Source organism: Carcharodon carcharias, chromosome 6 (assembly GCF_017639515.1).
Source record: "Carcharodon carcharias isolate sCarCar2 chromosome 6, sCarCar2.pri, whole genome shotgun sequence".
Taxonomy (NCBI): domain Eukaryota; kingdom Metazoa; phylum Chordata; class Chondrichthyes; order Lamniformes; family Lamnidae; genus Carcharodon; species Carcharodon carcharias.
This window is the reverse complement of record NC_054472.1, coordinates 125,298,388-125,318,507: the sequence shown is the minus strand read 5'-3', so window position 1 is coordinate 125,318,507 and position 20,120 is coordinate 125,298,388. Positions and strand designations below refer to the sequence as shown.

The 20,120-nt window shown below is 41.6% G+C and overlaps 1 protein-coding gene across 2 annotated transcripts in view; it reads left to right on the top strand.

Annotated features, from left to right (window-relative positions):
• The window catches only part of impa1 (inositol monophosphatase 1), a 39,058-nt gene extending 19,221 nt beyond the window's left edge, over positions 1-19,837 (top strand). For both annotated transcript variants that reach the window (XM_041189979.1, XM_041189977.1), the window contains exons 7-9: positions 7,083-7,191; positions 12,516-12,667; positions 15,581-19,837. In XM_041189979.1, coding sequence (XP_041045913.1) covers positions 7,083-7,191; positions 12,516-12,667; positions 15,581-15,696 — 377 coding nt within the window. In that variant the 3' untranslated portion in view covers positions 15,697-19,837. The remainder of the gene's footprint in view (positions 1-7,082; positions 7,192-12,515; positions 12,668-15,580) is intronic.
• Positions 19,838-20,120: the final 283 nt, after the last annotated feature.

The window sequence follows — 20,120 nt, the reverse complement described above, 5'->3', positions numbered from 1 at the left end:
TTTGGTGGAGTGGGCAGGTAGGTGGCAAATGAAGTTCAATGTGGAGAAGTGTGAGGTGATGCACTTTGGTACAAAGAACATGGAGAGACTTTACAAAATAAATGATGCTATTCTAAAGGATGTGCAGGAGTTGAGACTTGGGTGTATATGTACATAAGTCATTAAAGGTGGCAAGACAGGTAGAGAGGGTTGCTTCTAAAGCATACAGTATTCTAGGCTTCATGAACAGTGGCATAGAGTATAAGAGCAGGGAGATTATGGTGAACCTATATAAGGTACTGGTTAGACCTCAGCTGGAGTATTGTGCACACTTCTGGGTGCCACACTATAGGAAGGATGTGAACACATTGGAGAGAGTGCAGAAGAGGTTTATGAGAATAGTTCCAGGGATGAGACACTTCAATTATGAGGAAAGATTGGAGAAGCTGGGACTGTTTTCCTTTGAGAGGAGAAGGCTATGAGGAGACTTGATAGAAGTTTTCAAAATCATGAGGGGTCTGGACAGAGTAGATAGGGAGAAACTGTTCCTGCTCGTAAATGGATCGAGAGTCAGAGGGTACAGTTTTAAAGAGTTTTGCAAAAGAAACAAATGCAAGATGAGAAAAAACTTTTTCACACAGTGAGTAGTTAGGGTTTGGAATGCACTGCCTGGAAGTGTGGTGGAGGCAGGTTCGACTGAAGTATTCAAGAGGGTATTGTTTCTATTTAAATCATTATTCAATGTGCAGGGCTACAGGGAAAAGGCAGGAGATTGGCACAAAGTTAAAATGCTCAGAGAGCCGGTGCAGACATGATGGGCCATATGGTCTCCTTCTGCACCGTAATAATTCTATTACTTAGAACCATAGAAAAGTTACAGCACAGCAGGAGGCCATTCGACCCATCTTGTCCATGCCAGCCCAAGGACACCCAAGTGCCCTTTCTAATCCCACCTTCCTACACCTGGCCCATAGCCCTGCAGCTTACAGCACATAAGGTGCAGATCCTGGTACTTTTAAAAGAGTTTAGAGTTTCTGCCTCTACCACCAACTTGGGCAGCGAATTCCAGACACCCACTACCCTCTGCGTAAAAAAGTTCTTCCTCATGTCCCCCCTACACCTGCCACTTATCTTGAATCTATGTCCGCTGGTTCCAGAATTCTCCACCAAGGGGAAGCAATTTTATCCTGTCCACTCTATCTATTCCCCTCATAATTTTGTACACCTCAATCAAGTCACCTCTCAGTCTTCTTTGTTCTAAGGAAAATAACCCCAACCTATCCAATCTCTCCTCGTGGCTACATTTTTCTAACCCTGACAACATTCTTGTAAACCTCTTCTGCACGCTCTCCAGAGTTATTTTGTGCTTCCTGTAATGTGGTGACCAGAACTGCACTCAATACTCCAGTTGTAGCCTCACCAGTGTTTTATACAATTCCAACATTATATCCTTACTTTTATATTCTATACTCTGCCAATTAATGAGAACATTCCATATGCCTTCTTTACAATCTTTCCTACTCGAACTGCTGCGTCAGGGACCTGTGTACTTGTACACCAAGATCTCTCAATTCATCTACCCCTCTTAGTATATTCCCATTTATTGTGTAATCCCTGTAACTATTTGACCTCCTTAAATGTATGACCTCACACTTCTCTATGTTAAAATCCATCTGCCACTTTACCGCCCACTCGACCAACCCATCTATATCATTTTGAAGATTATGGCTATCCTCTACACTATCCACTACTCGGCCAATCTTTGTGTCATCTGCAAATTTCCCAATCGTGCCCCCCACCTTCACGTCCAAATCGTTAATATATAACACAAACAGCAAGGGTCCCAACACCGAACCCTGTGGAACACCACTTGAGACAACTTTCCATTCACAAGGGCATCCATCGACCATTACCCTTTGTTTCCTGTTACAAAGCCAACCTTTTATCCAGTTTGCCACATTTCCCTGAATCCCATGGGCTTTTACTTTCCTGACCAATCTGCCATGTGGGACCTTGTCAAATGCCTTGCTAAAATCCATGTACACAACATCCACTGCACTACCTTCATCAACCCTTCTTGTCACTTCCTCAAAGAATTCAGTTAAATTTGTGAGACAAGACCTTACTTTAACAGATCTTTGCTGACTATCCCTGAGTAGTTCATGCTTTTCCACACGACAGTTAATCCTATCTCTCAGGATTGATTCTACTAATTTGCTCACCACCGATGTAAGACTAACTGACCTATAATTATTAGGCATTTCCTTTGATTCCTTTTTAAACAATGGAACTAGGTTTGCATTTCTCCAGTCCTCCGGTACCTCCCCTGTATCTAGTGAAGATGGAAAATCATCCTCAGAGCATCTGCTACCTCCTCCCTGACTTCCTTCAGCAGCCTCGGAAACAATCCATCTGGCCCTGGTGACTTATCAACTTTCAAGGATTTCAACCCTTCGAGTACTTCCTCTCTCTTTATGACTATCCCGTCCAATATCTCAGTGTTCCTCCTGGACCACTATATCTACATCCTCCCTTTCCTTTGTAAACACGGAGACAGAATATTTATTCAAAACCCTTCCCACTGCCTCTGCATCTACACACAAGTTTCCATCTTCATCTCTGATAGGTCCCACTTTTTCCTTAACTAACCTTTTGGCATTAATGTATTGGTAAAACATATTTGGGTTATCTTTAACTTTACTTGCTAATCTTTTTTCATGCCCTCTCTTTGATTTCCTTATTTCCTTTTTCACTTCATCCCTGCACTTCCTATATTCATCTAGGCTATCTGCAGTGCTTAGTTCTTTGTGTTTATCATATGCTTTCTTTTTCTGTTTGATCTTCCCCTGTATTCCTCTAGATAACCAGGGGGGTCTAGATTTGGCAGTACCACTCATATTTTTGTAGGGCACATGTCTACTTTGTACAATTAGGATCTTGCTTTTTAGTGCTTCCCACTGTTTTTCCACTGTTTTATCCTCCAGCAGTGCTGTCCAGTCCACCTCAGCCATGTCCCTTCTCATTTCTGCAAAATTTGCCTTCCCCCAGTTCAAGACTTTTACTCCTGCCTTCTCTCTGTCCTTTTCCATGGTAATGCTAAATCCAACTGAATTGTGATCACTGTCCACGATATGGTCACCAACTGTCACTTCACCCACTTGCCCTTCTTCGTTCCCCAGGACTAGGTCCAGAATTGCATCTCCTCTCATTTGGTTTGTCACTAATTGATTGAAAAAATTTTCTTGGACACACTGCATGAATTTTTCTCCCTAAGTGCCCCTTATATTGTTTGAATCCCAGTTGATATTAGGATAGTTGAAGTCTCCTACTATTATTGCCCTCTTGTCTTTGCCCTGGATGGTGTCAAGCTTCTTGAGTGTTGATGGAACTGCAATTGTCCAGTTAAGTGGAGAGTATTCCATCAGTTTCCTGACTTGTGCTTTTTAGATGGTGGACAGGGTTTGAGGAGTCAGGAGGTGAGTTACTCTCTGCAGAATCCCCAGCCTCTGATCTGTTCTTGTAGCCACAGTTTTTAAATGACTAGCCCAATTCAGTTTGTCGTCAATGGTAACCTCCAGAATGTTGATAGTGGAAGATTCAGTGATGGTAATGCCATTGAATGTCAAGGGGAAATGGTACGATTCTGTTTTGTTGGAGATTGTCGTTGCCTGGCACTTGTTTGATGCAAATGCTACTTGCCACTTGTCAACCCAAGTCTGAATGTTGTCGGGTCTTGCTGCATGTGGACACAGACTGCCTCAGTATCTGAGTCTCCTGCATAGTGTTTCCTGGAATTCACTTCAGTTCAGGAAAAGAGTCATTTGACTTGAAACGTTAACTCTGTCCCTCTCTCCACAAATGCTGCCAGACCTGCTGAGTTTTTCCTGCACTTTCTGTTTCGATTTCAGTATTCCAAAATCTGCAGTGGTTTGCTTTTATTTTGAATACTAACCTGGGACTTAATTTTAAATTAATAGAGTTGATATATCACAGAAAGAAGCCATTCCGCTCATCAAGCCTTGGCTAGTTCTTTATAAAGCAATCAAGTCAGCCCCTTTCTTTTCCCATAGCCTTGTAGATTTATTTCCCTCAAGTGCCTATCCAATTTTCTTCGATATAATTGATAATTTATGCGTCCACCGCCTTGGCGGAAAGCAAATTCCATGTCATTATCTCTCGATGTGTAAAATAAAGCTCTTCCTTGCATTCCACCACCTCCCACCATTTCTCTTGCCCAAAACCTTAAATCATTGGCACAGAAGGAGGCCATTTGGCCCATCATGTCAGCACTGGCTCTCCAATGACCAAATTAACTTAGTGCCATTGCCCTGCCTTTTCCCCGTACCCCTGCACATTGTTTCTGTTGAAATAATCATCGAATGTCCTCTTGTATGCCTCGATTGAACCTGTTACCACCACACTTCCAGGCAGTGCATTCCAAACCCAAACCACTCAGTGTGAATTTTTGTTTTCTCACATTGCATTTGCTTCTTTTGCAAATCAATTTAAATCTATGCCCTCTCATCCTTTTATGAGTGGGAACAGCTTCTCCCTATCTATTCTGTCCAGCCCCCCTCATGATTTTGAACATCTCTATCAAATCTCCTCTCTGCCTCCTTCTCTTAGGAGAACAGTCCCAACCTTTCGAATCTATCCTCATAGCTGAAGTTTCTCATCCCTGGAACCATTCTTGTAAACCTCTTCTGCACTCTCTCCAATGTGTTCACATCCTTCCTATAACGTGGCACCCAGAACTGTACACAACACTCTAGTTGAGGTCTAACGAGTGTCTTATATAAATTCAGCAAAACCTCCCTGCTCTTATACTCTATGCCCCATTAATAACGCCCAGGATACTATATGCTTTATTAACTGCTCTCTCCACCTGGCCAGCCACCTTCAATAATCTATGCACGTAGACACCCAAGTCTTTCTGCTCCTGCACCCCCTTCAAAATTTCACCCCTTACTGTATTTTGTCTGTCCATGTTCTCCCTACCAAAATGTATCAACTCACACTTCTCCACATTGAACTTATCTGCCACATTTCTGCCCATTCCACCAACTTGTCTATGTCCTCTTGAAGTTCCACACCGCTGTCCTCTCAGTTCACAATACTTCAATCATCCATAAACTTTAAAATTGCCCCCTAAACACCAAGATCTAAATCATTAATATATATAAGGAAAAGCAAGGGTCCCAATACCGACCCCTGGGGCACTCCACTACAAACCTTCCTCCAACCCAAAAACTATCCATTTACCATTACTTCCTGTTTCCTATTTTTTAGCTAATTTTGTATTCACGTTGTTATTGTCCCTTTTATTCCATGAGCGATAACTTTCTCACAAGTCTGTTGTGTGGCACTGTATCAAATGCCTTTTGAAAGTCCATGTACACTACATCAAAAGCATTACCCTCATCTACTTGCTCTGTTACCGCTTCAAAAAACTGCAAGTTCAATATGATTTCCCCATTAGAAATCTATGCTGGCTCTTCCTTAGCCCATATTTTTCCATGTGACTACTAATTCTATCCCAATTAATTGTTTCTAGAATCTTGCCCACCACTGAGGTTAAACTGACTGGTCTGTAATTGCTGGGCTTATCCTTGCAACCTTTTTTGAACAAGGGCATAATGTTTGCAGTTTTCCAATCCTCTGGCACCACCTCTGAGTCTAGGGAAGACTGAAAGATTATGGCCAGTGCCCCTGTAATTTCTACTCTCACTTCTTTCAATATCCTTGGATGCATCTCATCCAGTCCCGGTGCCTTGTCAACTTCAAGCACTGACAGTCAATTTAACACTTCCTCCTTATCAATTTTGAACTCATCTAGTGACAGAGTTTCCTCATCTGTTGCCAAGGCCTGGGGAGCCATCTCCCTCCTTGCTAAAGACAGATGCAAAGTATTCATTTAATACCTCAGACATGACCCCTTCGCCGACGTGTAAATTCCCTTATAGGTCCCTAATCAGCTCTACTCTTCCTTTTACCACACTTTTACTATTTATTATTTTTACTATTTATATGCCTATATCCAGCAGTCTTTGCCCGATAGCTCATGGGAACAGATTTTCTTTATATGCCTTATCTAATCCTTTGATAATCTTGAAACCCTCTATCAAATCTCCCCTAAATCTCCTTTGCTCCAAGGAGTTCAACCCCAGATTTTCCAGTCTAACCTTGTAGCTGAAATACATCATCCTTGGAACCATTCTGGTAAATCTTCTCTTCACCCTTTTAAAGACCCTCACATTCTCATTTGAAAGATCACACCTCCAGCTATGTAGCACTGCTTTTGTCATTCAATGACATGGTGGTGTCTTTTTTGAAGTAAACTGATAACAATATTCTGTTTTAATTTTTTCCCAATTTCTCCCCTCTCTCCTATAAATTACTGTAATTTTTTTTTGTTTTCCAGTTTTCTGTTGCTGGGTTATAATTGTCATGGATACAGACAGCTCGCCAGTAACTTGCATAAATGGCCAGTCTTCATGTGCAAGCTTAGATGGCGAGTATCAGCAAGCTGTTTGACAGCTGAGAGCATTATAGCCCATCCAGTCATATTCTCACCTGATGGTTTTAGCTGCACAATTCTAGTATAAGTTTTCTTTCCCTAGCAGAGGGATCTTTAGACCAATTGATTCAACTGAGATCTAAAGCACAGCAGCACCATGGGATCCTATTTTCTGTATGGCTTAGCACTTCAGTAAATGGTGTCATCATCCATTAAGCCAATAAGGGGAGATGATCTTAAATTTTCTCATCCCCTTTTACTGATCTTCATCTGAAAATTGACAAACTTGTCAGCCCGTGATTTTTGAGTCTTGGTAGATTTGGTTGCTTGTGGAGGTCAAATTCCACCACAAAAGAAATCTCAAAAGGTGAAGAATCTAATAATTCCACAAGGGAATCAGGGAATGTGAAGTATTGTACTCTTTCTCATATGTCAATTTCCTAGTACTGATACATGATTTTGCAAGTTACTGGAGAGCTCCCTGTATCCATGCCATTTTTATACACTCGCAACAGATTTGCAGTTAGATGATACTAATCATGCCATTGTTTTAGTTGAGTAATTGTTTGCCTTTTACATTTTGTAGACATTAGCAAAGCTCTTATCGTAACTGAGCTTGGGTCTAATCGCACACCAGAAATATTGAGGACGGTTCTTTCAAACATGGAAAAGTTAATTTCTATTCCGAGCCATGGGTATGTATCTTAATTTACGTAAAAGTCATTATGCCATATGTAAAGGTGGACTGTTCTTCGTTCAGGTAATGCTTCAGCTGCAATAGGTAAAATGTTTACAATTTCTTTGCTAGATAGTCTTTGGATGTACTGAGGTTTCACTTCTGGGGACCAGTGTTCGAGTCTAGTCCAGACTTGTGCGGTGCAAGTCTACTTCTGTCTGTTGACTCTAAAGGCCCTATTTGAAATGTGTTTTAGAAGTCTCAAATCCAATATTTTGGGTAAGCATTAAAAATAAGAGGGTAGAGAGCTTCAGTATGTCAGGAAAAATCAAATAGGTGATGTCAAACTTGGATTTAAAAAATTTTCAGCCTGTAAGTTCAATGTTGGAAAGTCTAGAGTTTTGACCTTGGAAGCTGGGTGGGGTGGGGTGGGGGGGTTGGGGTGGGGTGGGGGGTGGTGGGGGGACAGTGAGGTGCTGAGCCAAGTGGGAGAGAGAACAGAATCCATCACTTGATTTCCACCTTTGCTCTTTTTTTTAAACTTCTTTTCTCTTTAACCCTCCAAGACTTCTCTCTTATTGTTATGCTTCCTTTCACTTCTTCTCCACTCTCGATTGTTCTACCTTCCCGATTCCCTTCTCCAACCCTTCAGTACTCCTCAACTTTCCTGCTCTGCTGCTACTGTCCCTGGCTTGATTCCCTCTTAGATAACCCTAGAATTTTCCTCTGTAACCTGGCATCCTCCGAGGGGCACTTGGCGCTGAGGTATTACGAACAGCAAACCCAATTTTCCCCATCCCAGTCTTTCATCAGCATTCCCACCCAATGTGCCCACTGGGGCTAATCTTGCCAATCCCCTTCCTTTTCAACCTACCCTTCTCACTGCTGACTCAGTGGACTCAGCTCTCACCACCGCGCTTTCCCTCCAGAATGTTCATTCACTCATGAGCAAGGCCCTTGTGATCCGTGCACTTATTGTGGATGATTGCATCATGGCTTTAGCAGAAACCTGGCTGAGGAATGAGGACACCTCCATGCCTGGCTACATCCTCACCACTTTGCTGCAATGAACGTCATGATGCTATGTGGCGCTCGTAACCAAATCTCAATTTGGCCTGACCCCCTTCTCTGGCAGTTTCTCCTTCTCTGATCTTTTCACCTTGTTCCACTTTTCTCAACTCTTTCAAAATCATCATTCTCCATCGCCTTCCCAAGTACAATAGCTTCACGGATTTCCTTCCTCAGTCTCTTCACCAAACAACTTCTTGTCCTCCATGATTTAAACCTCCACCCAAATCCTCACGCGCTCTCTCTCTTCTTGAGTTCACTGCCTTCTTATTTTTCCTAAATCTCTCCCTCCACATAAATTCCCCAAATCATATTCAAGGCCACCCCCTTGGCCTTGTCATTTCATGTGGTCTTGTTAGTCCCATTATATTAGACAAGAATGAGGCCATTGCTGATCACTTCCTTGTACCACTCACTCCTCACATTCCCCTTCCATGTCCCCAACCCTACCTCTTTCTGTATCTGACCCTGGAAAAAACAATCCCCAATTAATTTACAACTACATTTTCAAAATCCCAATCATCCAGCCTTTGATCCCTCCTCCCCCATTTACCCCATTTTTTTTCAGCTAATGATTTGCTCAACTACTCCCTCATTTCCACCTTTAGTATCCTAGCCCCCAAAATATCATTATTATGTCTCAACCTGGCTGTTCACCTGGTACAGCCCTCATTTCCTCTCCCTAAGTCCAAGGGGCACAGACTTGAAACGATATGGTGGTTTAGCGATCCACTGTCACATCAGGCTAGAGCACATTAAGTACTATCGGGTCCCATGCCTGCCTGTTGAAAATGCTCACCGCTCCAGATCTTCTTGGAATGCAAATATAAACTTGGCTTCTTTTCTCTACTCCAAATTGTCATTTTAAATCTCCCTCCCCTGTCTTGCACTCCCTCACCCCCAACACACAGTGCGAGGTCATGGACCTTTTCGTCACTAAGGTGGAGAACATCCAATCAGTTGCCTATGCCATGTCCGTCCCTCCCTCATGCCCAATGATTGCCCCCTGCCCTAGCCCTGATTTTGCATCTCTTTTAACACCCCTCCTGCCCTCTCTGAGCTTATTTTGTCCATGAGACTCTGGCTCCCTTGATCCTATTCCCACTAAACTTCTGACCTTCCACCTTCCCCTCCTGATCCCCATGTTAGCTGATATTGTTAACAGATTTTTCTCCTCAGGTATTGTTCTTCTCTCCTTAAATCGGCAATCATCGCTCCTCTCAAAAAAACCAACACCCCATCTCCAACCTCTCTTTCCTTTTCAAATCTTGGCCACATTATCCGAAGGCACGACGTTTGTTTTCACCTGTACGCTGCCGACACCGAGCTCTACTCTCCACTATCACTCTTGACTTCTCCACTGTTGCTAAATTTGCTAAATTTTCAGACTACTTATCTGACATCTACATGAACAGAAATTTCCTTCAGTTAAATATTGGGAAGATGAAACCAATTTTTTCAATCTCCACTCAAAACTCTGTTCCCTAGATACCATTCATGTCCCGGGCAAATGTCTAAGATTAAAACAATCTTCTGTCATATTTGACCCCAAGAAGAGCTTCTGACCACTTATTCATGCCATCTCTAAGGCCTCCTTTTTCCAGTTCTGTAACATCTTCCAACTTTGCCCTGTATCAGCTCAACTGCTTGTTGTTGCCTTCGTTACTTTTGGAATAGACTATTCTAAAGCACTCCTGGCTAATCTCCCACAAACTACCCTACATAACCTTGAGTTGGGAGTAATATATTAGCAAAGATAGAGGATTGGTTAGTGGACAGGAAGCAAAGAGTAGGGATAAATGGGACATTTTCCAGTTGGAAGGCTGTGACAGTGCTGCAAGAATTAGTGCCGGGGCCTCAGCTATTTACAGTCTACGTTAGTGACTTAGACAAAGAGACCAAGAATAATGCATCTAAGTTTTCTGATAATACAAAGCTAGGTGGGAATACAAGCTATTGGAGAGGATACAAAGAGGTGGCAAAGAGATAGAGGCAGGTTAAGTGCACGAGCAACAAGGTGGCAGATGGAGTTACTAAGGTGGGGAAGTTACTAATTTTGGTAGTAAGAATAGAAACGATATTTTTTAAAAGATGTGTGTCTTGTAACTGTTGTGTTCAGAGGACTTGGCTTTTTCTGTGCTGTAACTTTTCTATGGTTCTAAGAATACAAAGTTAGCATTCAGGTACAGTACAGCAATCAATGAAGAAGGCATATGGCTTTTTGGCATTTATTGCAAAGGGATTAGAGTATAAGAACAAGGACATCTTGCTACATTGTACAGAGCTTTGGTGAGACCACACTTGAAGTATAGTTTGCAGTTTTGATCTCCATATTTAAGAAAGGATATACTTGCACGGAGGTGGTGCAGCGAAGGGTCACTAGATTGGTCCCTGGGATGAGAAGCTGAGTAAACTAGGTCTATACACCCTGGAGTTCAGAAGAATGAGAGCTGATCTCATTGAAACATACAAAGTTCTGAAGGCGTTTGATAGGGTAGACACTTGAGATGGTTTCTCCACGCTAGGGAACCTAGAACATGCAGGCACAGTCTCAGGAAAAGTGGCCAATCATTTAGGGGTAAGGAGAAATTTCTTCACTTAAAGCGTTTTGAATCTTTGGAATTCTCTACCCTGGAGTGAATGGTCCATTGTTGAACGTATTTAAGGCTAAGAAAGATAAATTTTTGATCTCTCAGGGAATTAAGGGATATGGGGAGCAGGCAGGAAAGTAGAGTTAGGTCAAATATCGGCCATGATCATACTAAATGGCGGACCAAGCTTGAGAGGCTGTTTGCTCTACTCCCACTCCTGTTGTGTCCTTATGTTCTGTGCTTGCTGACTTACATTAGCTACCGGTCAAGCAACACTTTGATTTTTAAAATTCTCATCCTTGCTTTCAAATCACTCCATTGCTTTGCCCTTCTCTATCTCTGTAACGCCACAACGCTCTGAGATGTCTGCACTTATCTAATTCTGCCCTCCCCCAATTTTAATCACTGCATCACTGGTGGTCATACCTGTGGCCACCTAAGCCCTAAGCTTTGGAATTCAGGCCCTTCCCATCTCTCTTTCCTCTTTTAAGACACTCTTAGAAACTACCTCTTTGACCAAGCTTTTAGTCATCTGACCTAATATCACTTTATGTGGCTCGATGTTGCAATGCTCCTGTGAAGCACTTTGGGACGTATTATTACTTTAAAGGCACTGTGTAAATATGTTGTTGTTGAAACTGTAAACCTTGCTGATCAGTAGTATTGAATGTCAGTTGAGCTGGATAACTTTCATATACTAGTATGTGCGAGATTTACTTTGACTTCAGCCTGTTTTTCATTCTTTGACAATATATGGATGTCGCTGGTTAGGGCAGCATTTATTGCCCATCCCCAATTTCCCTTGAGGTGGTGGTGGTGAACCACCTTCTTGAACCATTGCAGTCTGTATGGTGTAGTCATACCCACAGTGCTGTTAGGGAGGAGGTTCCAGGATTTTGACCTAGCGACAGTGAAGGAATGGCAATATAGTTCCAAGTCGGGGTGACATGTGACTTGGAGGGGAATTTGCAGGTGGTAGTGTTCTCATGCATCTGCTGTCCTTGTCCTTCTAAATGTTAGAGGTCATTGGTTTGGAAGGTACTGTCGAAGAAGCCATGGTGAGTTGCTGCAGTGCATCTTGTAGATTGTACACACTGCTGCCACTGTGCATTGGTGGTGGAGGAATTGAATGATTAAGGTAGTGGGTGGGGTGCCAACTAAGCAAGCTCTTTCTCCTGGAAGGTGTTGAGCTTCTTGAGTGTTGTTGGAGCTGCAACTCATCCAGGCAAGTGGAGTGTATTCCATGCCATGAATGGTGAGATGAGTGGTAGTTTTGGGGGGCAGGTTGTCATCATGAGGAGGTTTCCTTGCCCATGTTTGACCTTAACTCATGAGATTTCATGGGTCCCAGAGTCAATGTTGAGGACTCCGAGGGCAACTCCCTCCCACACTGTGTTGGCATCTCTGGTGGGTTTGCCCTGCTGCTGGGACAGGACAGTCCATAGATGGTGGCGATGTTTGAGACGTTGTCTGTAAGGAATGATTCAGTGAGTATGACTATCAGGCTGTTGCTTGACTAGTCTTTGAGATAGCTCTCCCAATTTTGGCACAAGCTCCCGAATATTAGTTAGGAGCTCTTTGCAGGGTTGACAGGGCAGGGTGTGCCATTCTCATTTTTGGTACCTAGGACAATGTCTGGTTTCATTCCATTCATTCATTTACATACTTTCTGAATGTGTTTCAGAATTCGAGCTCTGGGAACTGCAGCTGTAAATATGTGCATGGTGGCAACCGGTGGTGCAGACGCTTACTATGAGATGGGTATCCACTGCTGGGATATGGCAGCAGCCGCACTCATTGTTACTGAGGCTGGCGGTGTTGTGATGGATATATCAGGTAGTTTTGAGTCATGAATTCGCTGTTTTACTTGTAAATTGAACTTTCTAACATAATATCAGCACATGGATTTTCTGGTAAAAGCAAACTCCTTCACATGAATGAATTCAAAACTTTAAAGCATTACTTTCTGATCTAGCACAATTGAAGACCAATTTAAAAGAGCAATGCACACATTTTTAAAATTGAGATAAATTGCCACATTCTTTGCACACCATCTGGTACTACTTTTGGTTTCTTAGAATATGCACACTTTTAGGTTAAATCCCTTGCACTCAACTAAATTCTGCACATGACATGCATACAGTAAGCTGCACATGACAGGCATACAGTAAGTCCTCACTTTAAGTCACCCTACTTAAGGTTGTTTAGTTTTAAAATTGATCATTCTTCAGTTATTCTCTGATTTACATCACGATTTACATTTTTACATCGGCATCGCATGCTGTGCAGCAGCATCGCCGTCGGGAGAGCAATAGAATGGTGATGTTGGGAGGTTTGTCTGCAACCTCAGGAATTGGTTTGGGAGAATCCCAGATCGGCCCTGCTCCTGCCCCACTACCCATCTCGCTGCTGCCCGCTGCCCCACTCCCCACCCCGCTTCAAATGGCCAAAAGTGCAATTGATTCGTTACTTCTAAATCCAGGTAAGAGACTGCAGAGAGACTCACTGGGGATCATGGGAGAAACTCACTGTGGAACCTCATGCCAGTGTATGCATTAATTCTTATGGGAAATCTGGCTCACTTAATGTTATTTCGCTTAAAGTCACACTTTAAAGAACGGAACTAGGGTGTTAGGTGAGGAAATACGGTATACCTAAATGTGTTGAACTGCTGTTCCTAATGGTGGCATGCCCCCCCCTCTCTCTTGCCCCACTGTCATCAGTCCCTTCTCAAACAATGTTCCTTTACCCTCTCTGTCTATGAAAACCACTGCTCTGCTTCCAGTCTCTCTTTCCACTCCTTGAACCATTGTCCCCTAAATCTATGTCTATCTTTCCTGCAACTCGATTAGAATCACAGAATCTTACAGCTCAGAAGATGACCATTTGGCCCATCATGTCTGTGCTGGCTCTTTGATAGTCCCATTGCCCCGCTCGCTCATAGCCCTACAATCCCATTTCCTTTTCTGTTTTTATTCAATTCACTTACGAACGTAAGTCCCAGTTTAAAATTCTACCATTAAGTTTCTGACTCTCCCAAAATACCAATACTGCCTTAACCAGAGTCACAAATGACATTTCTGTAACTGTAACTAGAGTGCATTATTCCTTCTCAACCTCTCTGCAGCCTTTAGCATGGTCAATTAGGCCAATCTCATTTCTCCATTGTGCAGTGGGACTATTGCTATAATGTTATTATAATGATATACTTTGGGCTTATTTACTGTACAAGAAACAAGGTACCAATTGCTCACAAGGGATTGGGTAAACACACGTGTTCACTTATTAAGACTAGGCACATGAGAACAGTTATACATAGGTATAAAGCTTGAAGGCATCAGAGCTGTGTGTCTGCTCAAGGCAAAAGTGAAACTAAGGCTGGATCACATGACACATTTCCCTTCTAGTGATGCCATGCTGATATCTCTTAAATGCACACTAAAGCTGTTGCTTAGTTTCACTTCTATGTATATGATCATACACAGAGCATCTCAAACAATGGCATCTCTTCCTATCCCCACAATATTACTTCCGCAATCCTCCATTTAACTATCTTTGGGCACCTCCTGCTCTTCATCTACATATTGCTCCTTGGTGACATCCTGAGCAGACATCAGCTTCCACATTGATGTCACCCAGCTTTGCCCCTCTCGATCCCACACTGTTTTTGTGTTGTCGGCCTGCTTATCCAGCCTCCAGTATTGGATGTGTTGCAATTTTCCACAGTTAAAAAAACATTGAAAAACTGAAGCCATCATCTGCGGCTCCCATCACAAACTCCGTACCCTTGCCAGCATTCCATTCCTCTCCTGGCCACTGTTCCAGATTAAACGACCATCTGTGTTTCTAAACTCATGGCCTCTTGGTCATTCAAGCCACATAGCTCCACCTCCAGAATATCACCTGCCCCTGCCCCTATCTCAGCTGATGAAAAAGTCATCCACGCCTTTGCCACCTTCAGACTTGTCTATTTCAGTGCTCTACTGGACAGCTTCCAATCCATTGTCCTGTGTAAGCTTCAGGTCATCCTAAACCCAACTGCCCATATATCATCCCGCACCAAGTTTTGCTCAATATTGCTCCTATTCTTATTGACTTACAATAGTTTGAGGTCTTCCAGTGCCCCAGATTTAAAATTCTCATCCTTCTGTTCAAATACTCTTAAAATCCATTCTTAAACCCCACTGCCTCCCACATTCCTACCTCCACCTCCTTATTTAAGATCCTTTTTAAACTCCTTTCTGAGTAAGTCACTGCTAACGCTGTTGAGGCAAACAGACTACTTTCCTGATGATGCCTCTATGATGTGACATCATGAGCAGACATTAGCTTCCACATTGATGTCACCCAGCTCTGCCCCTCTCTTTCGATCCCACATTGTTTTTGTGTTGTTGGCTTGCTCATCCAGTCTCCAGTCTTGGATGTGTTGCCATCATCTGCGGCTCCCACTTGCATGACGTGCCTTGAGATTTATTTTTTGTTTAAAGGTGCTATGTAATTGCAAGTTGTAGCTCATGTAATACATTTAACAAAATACAAAATTGCAAATCCATTTTCTGATAGTTCTACAGGCAGCACACCCCTAAGTTAAAACTAATATCACCATTTTATTTCATCGGTTTTGTGTGTCTTTAAAGGTTATGCTGTGTCAACCTATAAAATTAAAGTACAACTAAATGTAAGATGAGAACACCCTGTTAACAATGATATCCCTCCTTTGGTCATTGACATTTCACTTTCTCTTATTAGGAGGACCATTTGATCTGATGTCACGTAGAGTGATTGCTGCAGGTAGCAGAGCCATTGCAGAGAGAATAGCACAAGAAGTGCAGATAATCCCCTATCAGAGGGATGATCAGAAGTAATGAGAAAATGTTTTTCTCAATGCAGTTTTTTTAAGTTTACTCCAGTTTAAATAGATTTTCAATCTTTCATTTGCAAATATACTAGGAATATCTCTGAGCCTGTCAAGTGAAATTGGTGAACTGGTCAGGTCAATCTCAGTAGCTGATGTATATGGTGCCAACACTGTGTTGATAAAGCTGTAACTTGCATCAATATTTTACAATGAAAGAAGCAGAGGCTGATCACAAATTGATGGATTTAAGTGATGCAACCAGAATTTGGATCATTGCTACCAGTAGTCTTGTGGGCACTTTCTTGCTAACTATAGGATTACATTCAGTAATTGTTTTGATGATGAATGGAAACTAGTGGATAAATTGAATGCAAGAAATATAATATTATGGGATAGAGTTTCTGCATCGAGTGCAATTGGCTTTCCAGACATAAATTTTGCCTAAAATTGCATCCATTTTGAGAACTGTTTTTCTTCTCAAATTTCTGCTCCAATTCCTTTGCATATTGGCAAACCCAAATTTTATCACGATTCAGCAAAATTGGACAGTATTTTAGAATGCAATGTTTTTAAAAAAAACAAAGTTTTATTTAGGAAATATTCCTTTATGTATTTAAGAGTAGTAACTTTTGCAGTTTGATTACTACTGTTGAACTTGGGTTTATCACACTAAATAAGCATTTTAATCAGTGTTCAGTCCACATGTGAGTAACCCAAATGTAAAATGCTAAAATGACTGAAAATATATAGAATCATTTCCTAGTCATTTTGGTGTACAGTAGACAGCTTTTTAAAAAAAAATCAATGGCTTTTAAAACCTGATTGTGTAACATGTGAACAATGATAGTCAGATAAATAGGTTCTGATCCATCCACCCTGTACCCCACAATTAAGATATTTCAAACTGAGATATCTCTCAGGCAAGGCAAAAAAAGATTAAAAACCCAGCCCAAATTGAGGGGAAACCAATTAAAACTTGTCGAGGAGATCACTCCACTCCAGTCATGAATTCCCTACCTTTTGTAAGAGGTAATGTCTACTCTAACCAGATTCAGCTCTCGCTTGAACAATAAAGCCTATCACTGCCCTTGTTCCCAAAAGATTCAGCTTATTTTTTTTGGAACCTCTTCAAAGGCCTGTAAACAAATACAAATAGCAGAAACTCCCAATAGTAATGGGGGCATGGCCAGTTTTGTGGACATGACTGTTTTCTAGCATGATGTTTTTTAAACTAGGGCATAAGATCACAGAAATGTAATTTGCGCTGAATGTAATTTACACTTAAAATGCAGTGATCTCCTGTGCATTACACTGATTTTGGGTGAATTGTGCCAGGAAAACCAGTGCAACCAAGTGGAAACTCTACCTATCCCTAGATAATAAATGGAGCTGGTACAAGTGTATAATCATTTATTCCAAGTATATTACACACGGAATCACTTGCTACTTTACTCTGATAATAAGACGTATTTCTGAAACTAATGAAAAATGAGAACCTTTTTTAAAGCTGATTCCTTCTTCATTCCATCCATGCCTGTTTGCAAGTTAGAAAGAAATAGTTGTGTTCTGACTGGAGATGAAAATCAGCCCCACTCATTGAGCTCAGAATCTGATTCCTAAATTGATCTTTTGCTTTTCTTCAACCTAACTCATGCTCAGTGCTCTGCCTGAGCCAGCTTGTTAGTTTTAACAATGCCACCTGCTTTTTAGTTATGAGGCTCAACAGCCCAAATATAATTGAGTGCAGTTTTTGCATAGTCTTCAACTTGCATGCATAACTTTGGCCTTCAACCATCTGCCCTTCATAGGGAACATTAAGGATGCCAGGGGCCCCCACTTCTGAGAATTATTAGATAGCTGTTGCAAATTTTATGTTCATCTGTTGTAAGGCATGGATAGTAGAATAACATGGTGTATGTACCAAACCACATTAGCATGCTGGGCCCACATTTCAGAGAAGGCACTGGCATTGCTGGAAACTATATCTATGTTTTTAGGTTGCAGTCTAAGAAAGGCAATATCTACACCAAATAACAATTCCAACAAATGTAATTAGACCCAGATATCATCATGACAAACCAGGCCTTTGATGAGGTTAGCAGGGCACTTTTTTCCTTCTGCAATATGAAGCTATTATGCCTGTGTGTACAATACCAGGAGTACCTGTGATATTTTACGTTGGAATGAAATAATTTATGGTGTACTGTTATGTTTCAAATTGACCAGGTGCTATAAAAATGCAAATTTTAGTAAAAGGCTTCTATTTATAGTTATCCATGTTACAAGGTTAGACTGCTTAGATTGCTGCTGTAACTTCATTAGTCTGGAAGACCTGGGAGAGTGGTTCATGATTATAAAAATGATGGAGCAATAAACACCAATAATAACATTAAACATCCTCTTTTATATTTAGAGGTAGTATGGCACCTTGATTCTTTAGAGCTAAAGGGCTGCATTTTCCTCCTGCTGCTACAGTATTGGGACAGGATTTCTGGGTCTGTTTTCTAGATCAGGGGTCATTAGGCATTTTGAAGCATGCTCCTGTCGAGATTCCCATTAAGAAATGGAAATTTTCTAGTAGTGGCCATGAGCATAATCCAGGGGTGCTACATTAGCACTACGGCTGTAGCATTCATAGGAGGTGAGAGCCACATTAAAGGACATATGAGCTCCAAAGACTACATCAAATCTCACTGAAGGCCTTGCCAGGTAAGTGCTGGGGGAATTACATGAAGGGAGAGGAGATCGCTACAACACCCTCTCCCTACATCCATGGCTTTTCAGTCACCATTGCAGGAACTACTGCCAGACTCCACCTGACTTTTCTGGAGAGTAATGTGAATAGGAGTGGAGAGGGAGGAAATGGGCCTGAAATCCAGATTCTCCTTTTTACAGCTGCATTTGTGAGCAGTGGACTGGGAAGGAGTGGTGAGCAAGAGGGAGAGAAAAACAGACCAGGATGAGAGAGGATTGTCCTGTGTCACTCAGAATTAAAGATTAATCTCCAGGCCATTGCCCAAGAGGAAAAAATCGTAAGGATATAAAAAAGTGTGTATTTTAAATTTTGTTTAGACACTTGTTTACTAGTTATAAAATTATTTGAGAGGAAGAAGGTGGCTGACGGTCAAGAATCATCCAATCGGAAATGAAGAATCTATTTGCCATGGGAATGACGTGAGGGGACATGCTGGATGACAAATGACAAAAATGTGGAGTGAGGTGGATGGAGACAAAGGGTCATGGGATGAAACATCCAAGAATATGTCCAAGCAGTGTTGGCAACTCAGGATGGGATAGTGAGGTGGCTCCCTTTTCCCTGTTTCTACCCTATCCAATATATTAGGGTAAACTTCAGCATTAAATGCCCTTCTGTTTGAATACGTGTATGTTCCTACTAGACCTTCAACTGGAAAACGAGTGAGATGAACTGTAATAGAACAAAAGTGTTAATTCTACAGACACATTAATTTTGCCTGAAGTAATTTAGGTGCTTCTATTAATGTAAAATAGTATTAACTTACTGTTAAAGTCCAAACAGGGGACCATTGGAGGAATACCCCATGTATCCCTGATGAATTAGGCTAACCACTACAAGAATTTGCATTTATATAGCACCTTTACTGTAGCAAAACATCCCAAGGTGTTTCACATGAGTGAAATTTTGACAGTTTGACACTGAGCCACATAAAGGAGATATCAGTACAGATGACCAAAAGCTTGATCAAAGAGCTAGGTTTTAAAGAATATTTTAAAGGACGAGTATGATTTTGGGAAGGAATTCCAAAGCTTAAGCCTTAGACAGGTGAAGGCATGACCAATGGTGGAATGAAGGAAATTGTGGATGCACAAAATGTCAGAATTGGAGGAACGCAGAGTTCTTGGAGGGTTGTGGGGCTAGAGGAAGTTACAGACATTAGAGACATGAAGCTATAAAAGGATTTGAGCCCAAAGATGAGAATTTTTAATTTGAGACTTTACTGAACCAGGAACCAATGTAGGTCAGCTACATTGTGCATAATTGGGCTGTTAATTGACGCATGTAAATGATGAGAATGTGAATCTGAATAATAGCGTAAAAATAATGTACAACTTTTCAATCTTTTTATAGAACGTTGACAATTGTAAATTAAATTATTTTTGCACCTGGACTGTTAAATGTTTGCCTGAATTTATTTAATTTTGTAATCTGTAATGTTTAATTTCTAAAATCGTTTATGTTGGGAGTGGAACGAAAGGAGAACAGGTTCCTTAAAATCTCTAAAATGGGTCAATTGGGAAATTAACAATTTTACATTGTGACCACAACTTGGCTCCAACACACCCTCTTCCATTGTACCGCCATTGAGCTTGGATGCTCACTGAAGTCAGGACTTTCAGTGCAGGCAGGCAGGTCCTTATTGCAGTGATTAACATTCTTTGGAGACACTGATG